The 17,303-nt window shown below is 35.2% G+C and overlaps 1 protein-coding gene across 2 annotated transcripts in view; it reads right to left on the bottom strand.

Annotated features, from left to right (window-relative positions):
- LOC134672383 (cGMP-dependent protein kinase, isozyme 2 forms cD4/T1/T3A/T3B) overlaps positions 1-17,303 on the bottom strand; it is a 147,951-nt gene that overhangs the window by 47,964 nt on the left and 82,684 nt on the right. The window contains exons 2-3 of one of the 2 annotated variants that reach the window (XM_063530248.1): positions 9,964-10,490; positions 2,421-2,587 (exon numbers count right to left, since the gene is read on the bottom strand). In XM_063530248.1, coding sequence (XP_063386318.1) covers positions 2,421-2,587; positions 9,964-10,382 — 586 coding nt within the window. In that variant the 5' untranslated portion in view covers positions 10,383-10,490. The remainder of the gene's footprint in view (positions 1-2,420; positions 2,588-9,963; positions 10,491-17,303) is intronic. The other variant, XM_063530247.1, reaches the window with a different exon arrangement.

The following is a 17,303-nucleotide window of genomic DNA, read 5'->3' as shown; positions in this document are numbered from 1 at the left end:
ACACTTGATTTATAATAGCATGCAATTGTATGTTTTATTGTAAGTAAATAAGTATAACATTGAGGATAAACTTAGCATTAGGACATGATATATAAAAATATTTCTTATCAACAAATGATTATCAAATCACTTTTCACCCGACAAATGCTCTACCTAGAGTAAGTAGGTACCTAATATGTAATAATAAAATAAGTAGGCTAAATAGGTAGGTATATCTGTCGTCTATATATCGATTAATCATGAGACACACTTTTCTTATTAGATTCAATATAACGTGGCAGTGTAGAACATAACATTATAAGAGATCAATATGCTGTCTGTCCCTGAACTATGAATTATATCATAAACCTCTGTATTCACAGTTAAAAATTTAGTAATCATTAGGTCTCATTATCATATTAGATTAGGGTTGCCATAAGTGTGGGGGCTCAGACCGGGACATTTAACGAAAACCGGCCAAGTGCGAGTCGGATTCGCCTTCCAAGGGTTCCGTACATTACACAATTTTCAACAATGTATATTTTGATGTGAAACGTGAGTGAAATGTTTAAAAAAGACCCGTAAGGGACGATCAAAAACTAAGTAATAAGTCCGACGCACGCTTGACTGCATATTTCTAATAGGTTTTTCTGTCATCTATAGGTAAGGAACTATTTAGTATTTTTTTTTTCAATTTTAGTAGTTTCGGAGATAAAGAGGGGAAGTGGTAATTTTTTGTCTATTTACTTAAATTACTTCTAAACTATTAATCTTAAAATTATTAATAAAATATATTTGAGATTCCCACAGCTCTATCACTTGATATATAACACCATATAGTTTGCAAAACTTTGTTTATTATGTGTCTCATTTACCCCCCAATAAGTGCCCCCTATGTTTAAAATTCATTTTATCTACCTACGTTACATGTCCGTCTTCGGGTTATAGATTGACATAATATATGTGTACCAAATTTCAACTTGACGGTCCAAATAATGTAGGTACCTAAATGAAAACGCGAGCGAAGCGAGCGCGAAATTTTTTCGAGATAATAGTAGGTAGATTTTTAGGATTTCGTACTTCAAAAGGAAAAAAAACGGAGCCCAAATAGGATCACTTTGTTGACCGTCCGGCCGTCTGTCTGTCTCAATGCCCCCTACTAAATAACTATGATTTATAAACCGGGACAATTTGCTTATGGGCCGGGACACCGGGACATCATGCTTCAAACCAGGACATGTCCCGGCGTACCGGGACGTATGGCAACCCTATATTAGATAGATTAGATAATGACCGGCGAAAAGAAGTTCTTTCGCTCTTGCATAATATTCGAGCGACGGAGTGGCAGATACGGAAATGTCGATTTTCCATTAGCCCTTAGATTAGGGTTGCCATACGTCCCGGTACGCCGGGACATGTCCTGGTTTAAAGCATGATGTCCCGGTGTCCCGGCCCATAAGCAAATTGTCCCGGTTTATAAATCATAGTTATTTAGTAGGGGGCATTGAGACAGACAGACGGCCGGACGGTCAACAACACGGCTCATTTAGCCTAGCTAATTGTGCTAAAAATTTTTTCTTCTTATACTAAATCGGTAGTTTGACGAAACATTTTTTACAGTAAGTAACTGCAACAATTTGCCAAGTATTTTCCTAATTAGGTACGAAAGCATTCGGTATCGCACGGCGGAAAACTAGTTCCGCTAGTTCCGAGCCGCCACAGGAAAATCGCCTGCTTTTCCGCTTTCTCGCACACGACTAAGGGAAAGTACCTGGTTCTTAACGTGTTCATGTTTATGTTTACTTGATACTTGTTGAGTTTTTATTGAATATAAAATGGAGAATCAAACCTAACGTTAAATTCCACAAAAGTTAAAATTGCTAGGTACACACTTAAATCTTTGTATTATTATACTTCAATAACAACAGCATTCTATTTTCGTGATCATAACCATTATTACTAAGTACGAATATCATGAAGGTATATTTTGTTTAGTAGGTATATACAGCTATTATTATATAATTAGTAGGTACCTAAATATATATTTTTTGTCATCGAATGCAAGTAATACTCTAGTACGCTACTATACGACGTCCTATATTATTTTAAAACTTCGATCAAATTATTATTATTTTGTTTAATAATTATAAAGTCTGTAAATATCAACTATAGTTACTGAATCCGAAAAACCAACTGCAGGCTTCATTACTAACGCCATCTATACTACGCTAATAGAACTAAACCCACCTATAAAATTTTTGACAACACCTCCCTCTAGCGGCGAATAGCCAAACTAGAGCCACTGTTGGTAAGCTGTGCAACTTGCGTTACATGATTTAGTGACGAGCTAATAGATGGCAGCACGTACGTATATTAGTTATACTACTCGCCGCTAGATGGCTTCAAAACGGTAAAGGTTAAATAAATGATGTTATATTTACCTTCCATAACATACACGATGCTGCCGACATCTCCCTCCTTGATGATGAGGCTGCCCGCGGCATATTCCACTGGATACATGCAGTCCACGATCTCGCGGATCTGCGTCATCTCAAGATTCTTCATGAAGTCATTGTCTAGTATCGCGCTCTTGATGAGTTCCCGAGATCTGAAATCGAAAAAGTTTAAGTTAAGAGAAATTATCTTTTTAGACAATATGTATCTAAAATCGCCTGAATCGCTTCGGAAAAAGGATGGTACGGCCGTGCGTCTTTGTTTTGCTCGACTTGGCGGGGGTACTGCCGTGCCCCCAGATAGGTTTAAGAAATAATAAATATAACCGATGAAACAACTTTGTCAGTAGAAAAGAAATTTTGTATGGGACAATAATCTTCCGCGCCCATATATGTATTTTTTACTCTGGCGCCTTTTTCTACTGAAGGAAATGGCTTGACAGACTATAAAAATGCATTATCATCCCCAAACACTGGATTTATCATTCAATGAACGAGGAAGACATTGCCATGTTTATTCATAGCCATGCGGATAAAATTAGCAGTATTTATCTGTCTATATATCCGAATCGTAATCGAGTTAAGCTTACTTTAAACATAAGATTAGATAATGTATCTGTGCTATAAAATGACGGGAAACCCTTTTGCAGTTTTAAACCTATTCTAATCAATAAATAATAATAAGGAATTTTTCTACCAGATTATCAATAGATAATACTTGTATTACATTTATTTACCTACAAATTATCACATTAATCGTAATTTGAGTTACCTATCGTATGGTTTCTGAATTGCTGCAAACTACCCAGGTTTAAAATTCTTCCGACAGTCAATTCATGCTATTCATAGTCGTTAGGGTAAAAACATTTCTCGGTTACCTAATCGATGCTAAATAATGTACCTACATAGGTAATATGATTATCCATTTTGCACCTACTTATACTCTACTTAACACTGGTCTGTAAAATAAAAGTATCTAGACAGACAGCACCAACGCAAAGGATGTAAGTAAAATTATAAAACGTAAAAAAATAATATCAGAGACTAATAATTATAGACACACCACAGAATACATAATAGTACTTGGTACAGATACTCACTCTCTAACAAAACGCGTCTGTTACGATAAGCACAGATATGGCCGCTAGGCGGCGACAGCGCCACGCGCGGCTTATGGCAAACCCCAAAATTGGGGTCGAACGGATGCACTTTTAGCTACCTGTAGCAAAGCGACGAAGTCGCGGAGTGAGCCACGCCTGACAATATCTACAACCAGAATAAAACAACTACTCGTAATGTCCGATCGAACTTTTGGTTTCGGTTGCGGCCAAAAACTCCAGAGCCTTTCGGCCGCGCCTTACGCAAGTGTGCAACGGAAGTTTCGGTTTCGGCTTAGGCAGGTTTCGGAATAAAAATCTGGTTTCGATCGGACACAATAAACAACGACTTTTTCTTTTATACTTTGTAGCGTTTTGTACAGTCGGCTTCAGATATAGATACCTGACCCTGCTGCAAACACTTATGCAAATCGGTCAAATGTCTCTGCAGCTGACACCTTCATTCTGGATTTATGTAAACATAGTTTATACGGTATTTGGTAATTATTTACCTCGTCTAATCTTTTGTAATTTTCTGGCAAAGCGCATTACGGTATGGTCACGGTCTTGAAGTAAGACTCAACTGTTAGACCTTCCGTAAAGTATTTATACTGAGCAACCCGCAATTTATACAATTACACTTAAAAGGTGCTAAATTTATTATCCTCAGCCCCATAGTCTATCAGCCAATAATTACCGGCTTGCAGCAGAAAGCGGTACATACATCAGTAGTTAATGGTCAGATGTCAAACATTGAGTTAAGTTCCGAGCAACATCAGTTATAGGCTTAACAAGGATAACCTTTAAGTCCGTCATAAACTAGAAGACAGATTTATGTAAAGATCATGGCTCTAATGATGGGCTGTTAGGCGTAACGACTTCTAGGCTATCCTGATTGCCGAGATAAGATATATAGGTACCTCTAATGGGCTAAAATATTACTTCTATTATATTATTCGCCTCGAGCGGGCGAGGCTAGCGTTTTCAGTTGTGTTTATGTCGCAGGCATTTTGTAAGAATTCGCCGTTTACAAAACGGCTTCACGTTTTGTAAATTAAAAAAAATATTAAAATTAAATATCATTTATTATCAGGCAACTAAGGCACATAGATATATATACCTTACAAACTAACATACAATAGTAAAAAATGTAAAAATCTTACAAGCTATAAATTATTTCGGCGACACAGCGGTTTTTTGTTGTGTCGCATGTTCCGGTGTAGGATTTGAAATGACGACGCCGTTTTTAAACGGCTGATTCTTACAATTTGCCTGCGACATTTACACCGAGACGTCTGCTGGATTCGTCCGTTAAATATGTACATATCTGGGGGCCTAGCCAAGATGACTATCGTTGATAGTAAACACCAACCGAAACTTAAATAACGCATGGAAATTGTCATGTGACTTCGTAGCACGGTCACCCCGATTGATTCTTTTTTCATTTGGCGTTTGTCGATGTACAATTGTTACCTTGGCTAGGCCCCCAGGGGTATAAAGTACCTGTCAGCCTACCTATCGAGTTTAAAAATACTTATGACGTGATTAGTTTATACCTAGGTAAAAAACTTTTTAGGTACTTACGAAAAAAACGTTATTATGTTGGCTTTCAATCTTGAACAGCCTTTTCACGTACCTATAGTACTAGTAATATAGTACCTATTTAAGTGTTACATTTTTGTACATTTCCTCTCTTTTATCAGATATCGTCAATCCTCCAATAAAACATTCGTTGATAAATAGCAGTTTCTCGTATAATAACTTTCAATCAAACGTAAAATACTTATCATTCGCGAATGATAAATTAATTTTGTCATAAAATGACGACATCATTCACAACCAGAGCACCTGCCCTATGCGAAATGTGTTTTTCGATAAATTAAATTAAAATTCATTTATTTCAAGTAAGTAAGTAAGTATCTGTGACTCATAAGTCATAAGTAGAGGTAACTACACAAATAAAAAAAACCTATGTTTTTTTATCGGTCTAGATACCGATTATGGTCATGATCAATTGATTACATTGGTACTTACACCACTATTTTTCCCTGGATAAGAAATCTTGTAATCAGTGAAATAACTAGTGGTGTCCGACTTCGTAAGTCTGTATGTATTTTGTATAGTCACTACAGTGAAATTATTTTAACATCACATATTTGGCAGTAATGAATTCACCCTTATAGATATAATGCTAAGATCTACCGTTTAACTGATAAACTTAAAGTTATATATGGATGGTGTTAAGCAAAAATGTGTCAACCCATATTAATTTTTCAATAAAATTTCAACTTTAAGCGTCAGTTTTTTGTGGGTTGACACATTTTTGCTTAACACCATCCATATAAGGGTCAATTTATAACTATGAAATATGTGACGTTAGAATAATTTCACTGCAGTACCTACAGTAAGTTTTGGTTTGTTTGCCAATTTGAGGTTCCATTATATTTATAGTTTTAGCCGTTTATTAAGTAAATATCTGTTGCATTCTCGTCAACACAGAAAAATAATATAAAAAATTACGCGAATACAACACATACAATAGAATTTTAGTGAAAAATAGTCTCTAGTTTCACTTACAAATGGTTTGATGGCTTTAATGCAACTGACTCTTAATCCCTTAAAAGAAATTGATACCAACTAGTTAAGTCAACCGGTTTTTTGCCATCCACCAATTCAGCAAAACGTGGCGCCACTGCCTTTCAACTAGACTGCAACTTGTACGTGACAACGTTAGTTCCGATTTCAGCCACCGGAACTCTTATGTTTGCGTTGACGTGATAATGATAAGGTCAAGAACGACCGGTTTAAATACAATAGGTTGTCATATTCGGAAGTATACGTGCACGGCATGGGAGTGACAGATACGTGGTAAGGTGGAATATTACAAGTTCTGACCTAAAAAATAACATTAGGAAGCTAAATGACTCATGATTGTCATCAAACAATGTTTGTTGGTTTATTTTCCTTAACGGAGGGCTGCAAGAACTTGTTTTTGAATATAATAATGATAATGTAGAGTAAGCCCGAAGCGCTCAACGAATGGGGTTGGCAACTGTCAAAGTTTTGCATAGGTGGCGCCATCATAGCTTGCCCCTTTTTTATGAGATTTGGCTTAAAGGGCTGGCATCCCGTGCATAAAATTCTATAAAAAAAACAAAAATTTGACACTTCAAGGGATTGACAGGGCAAGCTATGCTGGTGCCATCTGCTAAACTCATTAGCAAATAACTAAAAAAATCAAATTACTATTTGTTTTAACGAAATGCATCTACTACGACAAACGATGCCACCGTATATGGCGTATGATTTATATCATCAATCGTGACACAGCCGATGGCGAGGACAAACTTGAGGTTCGCACCGTACGCAATTATACCAAATGGGTTCAGCCAAGGTACCCCGGCTAACACATGTTGGCCTTGGACGGTTCCATGCACATGCTTACTGTGAAATTCAATCACATTGATGGATGACTGTATTGACAGGGTGAACTCATGAGTAGACCAATTAAATCTATAATGGGTATGCTAATGCGAACCAGCTATTTATATCTATATGGACTATGTACTACATACTAAGGTATGTAATAATAAATTTCCTTCTATTTGGTGAATCAAACTCAATATCAAATAAAGGATGACCCTACAAGGTTTTACTTTCCAAATTTAATATGTAATTAAGTACAAATATTTTGTATGTATTTTTATTTACCTGTAGGTATACCTACATATTTATTTACTAATAGGTACATTAGGTACTGCTAGCCTTCTGGTCTAGAATTAATAATAAACATACCTATTGACTTTCATCCAGACCATATGTATGCGCAAATTTATAATTTACTTATTGTTACTTAATCCGGAAAATTATAGTAATAAGGATATACCTAAAGCAGACCTAAAGTTATATTCTAATTTGTAAAGATATTGGTGGTAGATTTGTAAATATATTGGTAATGATACACCAATTGACATTTTCAAATCGGTTTTATGTTTCTTTTATTAGTTTTAACACGTTTACGGAAATGAAGTACGTAAAGCGCCTGTAAACGTAAGTCTATTGTAGTTTTTGTCATTTTGGTTCGCTTTATAATTATATCAATTCGTACAAATTGATTTGGACTTGCTGTTGGTATATGTCAGATCTTCATATTTATGTATATTTTGCTCGACTAAACATCTCTTAATCCTTTAGTGGGTAACGGCAAGATATTTGGCCATTATTAAATTGTACATCGGGACCTAATCGCGTATTTAAGTTTAAGTTTAAGTGTAAGATATTTTCTGTCGGATAACTCGAACACGAACTCGAACTCGAACATTTAATTTTTTTTCTTAATAAACGCGTTGTTAGTTAACATAAATTTTAGTTCGCATTGGAGTATATATACTCGTATGTACCTACCAATCTACGAAAAACGGAGAGCTGATAAAAGTTATTCCATCTCCTGTAAAATGTTAATTCTTTGGCAAGATCTTAGATATTTTGATATTTGCCTACATTTGAACAAAAATATCTATGAACATAATTAGTTACGCTTGATTTTGTCGAGAATCATAATTCTCAAATTTCAAACTTCAAATTAATGCTTTTATAGGTAGGTAAGGTCAATGTGGCGAAGTCCGGCATACTTTATTTTTTTTTGACTTTGGAGTGATCTAGTTCCGTTAATTATTCACCTATGTTACTGCTTGTAATCGCATACGACGAAGAATTTAATAATTAATAGTTTAGCCTTAGTGACAGATCATTTCAAGCACAAATTAAGCAAAATGAATGGCATTTTTTTTAAATTCGGTGAGTAGACGGACTTCCCATGCAGTTTAAGGGAAGTCCGTCTGATAATATCAGCCAATCTATGGGTGCGTATATGTTCATAGTCAAATTCCTAAAAAGAACGGATCAAAACAATGAAAAGTGTACTTTAAACTTGTTAATATACGGTTCAGATTCGAAATAAACACCATTTTTCTAAAACAAAGGCAAGTCCGGCATATACTACAATGGGGTAGTAAACCTTTTTTGCCAAATAATTAAACATATCTATTTTTTTGATTTCCGAAATAAAAGGTCAATAGTGATTTTAAAATGAATTTTTATCGTTTCTTTTAATTTACTGAGATCAAAATTTAATTAAGTAACATCATGCGCAAAGTCAGGAGGATTTTTTGATACCTTATCAAATCGTTATATTATTAAAGTCGCAAAAACAGTTGGTAATCTCTGATTTAACGAAAGTCCGGCATATGACGGACTTGCCTTGAACATAATAGACGGACTTTCCAACTTAGTCAAATTTTAATATGGTAAATTGTGGAACGTATAATTACAAAACTAAGCTAATATCTGATATTTTAAAAATAGAATAAAGACAGCTGGTTCTTATGCTACCTACGTAGGTACTTTCTAATGCACAATCTTTTCAAAAACTATTTTTAACAATTTTTTTTCGAACGGCTGTCGCACTATGACTTCGAGTTCAAAACACGAAATGACTTGTTGAGGCGGATTGCTCTGAAGTTGGTTGTCACAGCGCCATCGGTTTTACAGTGACGGAACTAGCGCGAAAAACTGGTTAATCGACTGGACTCCAAAGTCGCATACGCCTTCAAATTCAAAAGTTATAACGTGTTGACGGACTTGCCTTGTAGACGGACTTACCCGCATTGACCTTACACTAAATTAACTTATTTTATAAAAAATAATAATTTTCCCTACAAAGTTTCAGTCGCACTATGAAAATTGCTACTTTATGACATTCATTGACCGACAATGGCAAACATATTGCAGTCTTGTAACAGTTGTAACTTGGAAAAAACAACTAATGGAAAAAATAATTCTCGTTTAAAATTAATAAAAAATATAACCTAGATCGTACGTGCTTGCAATTTTTTTAATTATTATCAGTTAAAGGGTTAAAGTTAAATAAATATAAATAAATTGGTGCCGGACCTCTCGTTTATGCATGGATTTCCATGGATTATTTAGGTTAATTATTAAAAGACATGATATAGGTCCTAGGTTTAAAATTTGCCAAGACAAATGCAATTTTAAGGTTTTTAAATAAAGATTCAAAACACGATGCAATAGAAGACTTTTATAACAGACCTTTGGGTGGCTAGAGGTTAATAGCCAACTACAGGAAATTCCGTTCGATCCAATGTACAGTCAGCAATACTATCTATTCGCGTAGCATACATACTTCTATGCAGGGGGGCGGGTACCTTTTCTCTGCAGGTGACTGTACATAGGTACATAATACAAATATGTATCAGATAAAATTAGCCGTAGCGACACTTTCGACCTGTCAACGACCCATCGTTAAAATAAAATTTGTTTACTTTATCACGACGATGAATTATTGTTTGAAAAACATGTCCCAAAGTAGCTCGACACTTATTTTTAAAAGGTTAGTTTCTTTATGCAATACTCACTTGCTGCTTTTAGGTATCTTGACTAGTTTCATCTCATTGTCTTGAGTGAGAGATGATAACGGCTCAGCTGATATGGCGGTTCTTTTGAGCCGGGGCTCAATAAGTGGCAACACTCTGGTATTTTCTACGCCCGGCGTTTTCATCACAAATCCATCTTCATCGCCGTCCGTTCCATTTCTATGACTGTCTATTATCTGTCTAGTCAAAGGCTTAACAACTTGTCTGAATTTGTCAATTTCATTTTTCAAATATCTTATTGTAGCATCTCTTTCATCTATTTCGTTTTCAAGGAGAGCTATAATTTTATCCCTACGTTTCAATTCTTCCGTCTTTTCTATCACTAGCCGCTTCATCTCGATATATTTCTTCTCCAATTTGTAATTGTGATCCATTTTGCACTGTGTATGCGTTTGCGCCATTTTTGTCACTGTTTTTATTATTTGGTCACTGTGACGCAATTTAATGTTCCGAATGTAATTTCATAATAATTTTTCACACGTTCACTGCACCAGTATTACAAGCGCTAACTGTGTAATAAAGTGTTTTGTTATCGCTAATATGGATAATAGATAAAGATAAATATCTACTCGTGAAAAGTATTAGGATGTCAATTTGTTACATGTATAAATCTATACATGTTACCTTACACTCATGATTAGGTACGTCACAACTCCTAAAAATAACTAATGTAAGTATAGGACAGAATTAGAAGACTCGCACAAAGTGAAAAATAAAGGCACTTAACGACTGTTAAGAAACACTTCTGTAGAAACCCAATGGTGTGTTCAATGGTTAAAAGTAACATGTGTGCCTAGAATAATCAAGAAGCTTCACTCGTTCACTCCCATTGTTCAGACAGACATTAAACAAATGAGTATGTCGTATACTTCATGTCGAGCGTAGCCACTTGGAGACTGGCTCAAAGTTTAAATTAGTTGACCCTTTCAACGACAGTAAATTCGACTACATTAACAATCTACATTTCGCTTAGTCAACATACGATACGTTCTAATCAAACTTGATTAACTACTGACGATCCATCAAAGCTGAATTATTAAAATATAAATACACTCGTTCTTCCGTCGGCCGCCGCAAGCGAGGACTTTGCAAAGGCCCATTTAGATTTTTATGATCTCGCATGACGGTTTAATGAAGGTCTATGCAAATTTGGCCATAAAACAGAAAGTGCAACATTCGGAGTGCCATTTTAAAATACTGGTTAATTGAGGTTATCATCTAGTGATGACTTCATCACGTGAAGCAAGCTAATGAAAAGCGCGTGATGATGCTACTGAATTCTAAAATGTTTGAAATACTGTTACTTTGTCCATCATACAAGATTAAGAATTATGTACCTTAAACAAATGGCAAAGACTGAATAGAAATAACATAAGACATAAATAAGACAATCACAATCGATGATTGTGTAGGCACGTGTTGTTATTTTCTCGACAACTATAAGTGGTAGTGACATTTTGTCTTGTTATATTTATGTCACCATACTCATTATTCTCTAAATCAATAGTCGTTTTGAAAGTGGGAGTGTGAAAAGAACTAGTTGTAGTTGCTATGCGTACTTAGGTAATTTTTTTTTAGAAGGCCGATCCACCGTTGTAACCGATACCTTTCTAAGTATAGCAGAGGTGTGTGTTCAGGGTAAGGTCATATTTAACATAATGATAGGTAAAAGCACGATACGCTGCGTATTGATTGATTATCGACGGTGATTTTTGGAAAATATGGCGAGATTCGTGACGATAAAAATGAATAATAAAAAAAATAGAAAGCTATGCAAATATAAATGAGATTTAACACGGCAGCAGTGTTAACACTTAAGCACATTTTGTTGCAATGTGTGTAGCTAATAGCTGTCTTCAATCTGACCTAGACCTGTTTTTCACGTTGGATGGGAGCCCAGACTGTATGTTGTTTGGTACATTAAACCTTTACAACCAATCTTACATCCGAATTGATGCCTAACCGTTTATATTCTGTAATTTTCAAGCATACAGAATATCCAAATAAATCTAATATAACAAAAAGTAAGTATGTAGCTTTGTACCTTCATATTATATTGCTTAAATTATTGATAAATCTGTTCTCATACGTTCTACGTATAGAACAGAAACTGATGGGCTTAATGGCTATGACGTCAAAATAAAACTGAACGCAAAGAATTAAGTAAGTACCTCTAATCAAATGCTGATAATCTTAACGAGATCATACATTTAACAGGTGCCTTTTAAAAGTATAAACATTCAATGCAATGAATAAATCACGTTAATGGCTACTTAATTTAAATATTTGAAGAATGATAAATGATAGCTATCAACAGTATCAACCTTAACCATATCAAGAATTACCATTAATTTATTTTGAAACCCAATAGTCTATCAATGGGTTCAGTAATATTCTGAAAGTTTCATAGGCAATATCCAAACTGAACGAGAGTTTCTTTCTACTATTAGGTACTTCCTATTTTCTTTACAAATAAAATTTGCAATTTACTCGATTTTATCGTCTTAGTGCAATTTACTTTATCATGTTTAATTTGACGATAATATATAAAAGTTGGATAATCTCCATGACACCACTGACGTCACTCGTCTAATTAAGCCCGTTTTAGCCAGGTTGACAGTTGGCTATTCAGTGGATTGACGTTATCACGACAAACGCCGGCTCCATTAGCAGAAGCATCCCATAATGACGTAAGGACATGTGAGCCTGCACGTGGTGAGGTGATGTTTACCTCAGGAAATGGTAGCGACGTTATGCCTTGGATCGCAGATCAGAGGTAAATCTTGGAATTTGCTTTGGCATGGAAACGGTATGCGGCTGTAATATTCTAGATCAATCTGAGAAATATAACGTCAATGATATAGATTAATTTATCACTTGCATTCGATGCTACTAATAAAAATAAAACCTTACTAAATGCACATTCTCAATTTTTAGCGTTCTCCCGACCGAAATATAAAGAAGTCCTGTGACCTGTGACTAAAGTGAACTTATTAATTACTGTAAGTAAAGAAAGTGTGGTGTCATGATGCAAGACTAAAATAGATAAAAGTGATTTTGACGTAAATATTTACGTATTTAAATTTTGCTTCCAATTAGGATGCAATCCGAGAAGTGTCTCTGAGTATATAGCCAACGTTCGGCGTAACTGAGCAGCAACGCCATTTTCCATAGCGTTGACTAGAAGCCGCCGCTCAAAAGACGCTAGAGTGGGGTGGTTTATAAGAAAACTCATACATTTAATAAGAACAGCTGTGCGGCAATGAATGTCACCTTCTTATTTGTTCCCAAAGAAACCACATAATTAAGCACTGCTATTTCTTGTTAATTCATGAACGGATGATTTAATGATTTAGGCGTGTATTTACAGGTACTTCACCCTGACACACATTGTGGAGAAATTCTGCACGTCCGTGAGTTTGTAAAAAAATAAAAAGTTAATAGGTCGATGTCATATGAGGGGAAAATAGCCACTTAACGAGTTTATTTTCGTTAGTCACTAAACGTCGCGGTGATTTGACTGATGTGACTCATACTACACTGTTGAAATCGAAAACGTGTCATTATGAAACAACAGTAGGGAATATAAATATTTCAGAACTATCTGTAAGTATATTACGGACGAGACTACAAGCAAAGATAATTTAATATAGAGGCGTATTATTATTTTACTGATATGTGTTAAATATCAAACGAGTATAGGACAAAGGTATGTCGCCATCATTTCGACCATAAATCTTGATTTTCGGCACATTTTTCTAGACTTTATTTATCTTATACGCAGTCATAACTATAGTCATACAGTATAAAAGTATGCTTATGTAAGGAATGCTAAAAAAAGACTATCAAGGAGTAGTAGATCATGTATCTAGTTTACGAGTAATTAGTCGCTGCCATAAAATCAAAATAACGCTCTCATTCTTAAACGATATGCTAAAATAACATGAAACTTGGCATAAATATTAAAGCGTCATACAGATATCTATGCCTGGTATTAATCTTCGTTATTAAATAATGTACTTACTTTATACAAAATTAAGTAATTTGCAAGACCGAAGTTATCCCATAAGTGTTCTGTGAACAAAATTTTGACGGAACACTAATAATAGAACGCGTGCAGAGTTATTTCGACATGTCGTTTTAAAATATGAGCTTTACCTCAACTGTATGGCGGCGGCTAATTTGTGACTCTTAAGAGTCTTAATATGAGTTTAAGACTCCAAAAGAAAAGACTAAACTGATGTGACTGAAGTGTACACCATTTTCATGAATCATATCAGCTCCACTGGTTACCTACATTTTAAAAAAGATAAAAAAAACATAATCATAACAACAGCGAGTTTGGCACATCTGGGTCATAAATTATCCAAAGATTGATAATTTATGACCCAGATGTGCCAACTCTTTTAGAAAACAATCAACTGACTGTGTCAAAGTAAACCTATTAAGCAACGATATGACCTAACACTATTGTTCTATTCTTATTAGGGATCAACTTCTCCCTATGGACAATTATAACTACGATGGTATTCAATGCAAATGGACCGGAAACATTAGCAATTACCTACTTATATGTGTCGTAAATAAATCAGATGATACAAAGATGAGAACTAACGGATAATCATACTTGAAACTGTTTTATGGGTTTTACAGAGAAGCAGGTTTTTTAAAAAGATTTACTACGTTATCTCTATATCCCTACTTCTCTGACGTTCTTCACTGACGTTGTTCCAGCAGAAGAGAACTTTTGGGTGATTATGATTTTTTGTAGTTATACATATTTTAAAAACATTATTTTAATTCAATTCTCTGTATTAATGATCTATATCTGCACATTCAATTACTTTGTCGTCAAATCGTGTTTCACCGAATACCTAAAGGTAGAGTTCGTGCGGAAAGGTCGGGGAATGTATGGGACCCAATACATTCCACATTTCTCTTTCCGAACAGACTGTATGTACATATGCAACGTACAAAATATTTCAAAGATTTGCATTCTCTACGGAAAATAGAAACAGAAAGAATACAAAGAATAATTGCGCGATTTCCATCTCGATCAGTTTGATTACACACAGATGCCAGAACGCGACTTATCTCGTCCTCAAGGCAACCCCTATTAAACCGATTTATTTATGTCAACAGTGCACAAATGGTAAGACAAGACAGCCAACAGACAATTAATTGGAAAAAAATAGAATTCCGGAAGGCGTTTACGAAGGCTGATCTCGATGTCGGAAGTCAACGATGCGAGTCCACTGCCCGTGCGACGGCTGCGCTGCCAAGCTGCGCGTGCGACGGGAATTCAAAGGGCTATAAAGGACAGTTGATTATGATAATGTTGCATTGGCCGTCTCAACCGCTCTAGACATAGCGTTGCAACAATCATCCGTCAGGGATCCAGTGGCCGTTGATGATTTTATTATAGTATAGAGTTAAGGTAAACTAGCTGCTGCATGTTACTTTATCTGCATGTAATGATGATTTCCGTGATAAAAACTATCCTGGGTCCTTCCCCAGGACTTCAACTTCCATACGAAATTGTAACTAAAACGGTTTAAAGTGTAAAGATATTAGACAGACAGACAGAGTCACTTTCCCATTTATAATATTAGTAGGGATAGGTAGTTACTAGAGAAAATCTTACGGTAAATTTACAGACTCACACGAACTAATGAATGTTGTGTGGAAGAAAAAAATCTGCAAACCGCTCTTGCGTTAAAATGAAATATTTAGGTAGGTAGATAAAACTGGTTGGAATAAGACAAATGTGAACGTAAGACAATGCTGCTAAGCGTGACCATACCACGATCTTATGTTTACCTAAGGTCCATACTTATTTTAATCAAAATGGATAAAGCACGATTTTTTTAGAAACCGTGAGCCCTTATCACGATTGTAACTGCTATCTCAAGAGATGAATCTTGCACCGAGACCTATGCCATTCGAAGTTAGGTACACTGTACTATGCATGTACAGCGAGCTATAAAAGTGCACACCCTCTATACGAATGTAATACAGTGTGTATGCAAAGTATAACCATCTAATCACTCGACATTAACTACTTATAGGTAGGTACCTAAAAAAGGTACCTTTCTTCATCTGTAAAGGTTTACAGATGGAGAAAAGTTGGAAAACATCTAGAGAATTTCAGGAAAATGTTACAGGAAACAAAGATAACTTTCATTAAGGAAATAAATTATATGAGAAATGTTCAAATTTCAAGAGGGCACTTAAGTAGGGACTTTACCTACGTCACAAGTACAATATGTATAATTTAGCCAATTGTGTTTTGTTTAGCTCGTGACAGACAAGCTTAAGAAAATTTAGTGAACATAGGTGGAAATTTATTACACTAAATGACCTATTCTACTTATATATATTAATACCTTAAATAGGCACAATGGTTGTAGACTTGCGGAAAATGCCGTTTACTTTCAAAAGCAGCTAAATGATTTTTTACTACTTATCAACATATTTATGGAAGATATTTGCATCCTGAGTATAGGTCCTAAACAAAAGGTACATTTCATCCAAAATTTAGTGTCAAAAGAGTACAATCTTGACAAACGATGCCTCGAGCAAAAACCAAGTATCTATATAATTAGTAAATGTAATCTGTGGCATTAGGAGCAAGGATAATTAATTTGTCGTCGGTTTGTTCATATCAGCTGATCTGGCCCGACGACGCACAGACAGCCAGTTTGACAACTACGTGACAGCGGCTATTTTTTAACAAGGGCGTTATGAATTGTTGCGCTAACGAACTGATTAAACAAAATCATAAGCAGACATCGTAAATTTTGTAGCATTTTCTGTGGAGCGGAGTGTTAACGGAATTGGTATAAACAATTTCAACCCTAATGATTAATTAGCGTTAATTTACCATTTCAGTTGGAATTATCTATATTCTATACTAATTCCGTTAACACTACTCAGCTGCACCAAAAATTCTAGAGTTAGACCCGGAAAGTTTGCAGCGGTTTTGATAGCCCACGCAGTGCAAGTGTTATTTTAAACGTCACAATTCTATGAAATTATGACGTAAAAATAACAGTTGCACTGCGTGGGCTATTCTTGGTCAAACTCTATAAAATTTACGATGTCTGCTTACAAGACTTTTTTTAATAATGGCGAAAGACGGAAGAACGATTTGTTTGAAAATGTATTAATTCCGAAGTGTACAAATAACCCAAATGATTTTAGTGACTTTATGTTATAACTAGTTAAACCAAAAAGTGATGGAAATATCTCAATAACAATCTTCCCCATTGACACTAGAATGCTAAATGTTTATTGTTATTTCTTTATAACGATGATATCAT

This window comes from Cydia fagiglandana, chromosome 17, assembly GCF_963556715.1.
Source record: "Cydia fagiglandana chromosome 17, ilCydFagi1.1, whole genome shotgun sequence".
NCBI lineage: Eukaryota > Metazoa > Arthropoda > Insecta > Lepidoptera > Tortricidae > Cydia > Cydia fagiglandana.
Note: the sequence above shows the minus strand (reverse complement) of the source record. Positions and strands in the feature narration are given on the sequence as shown.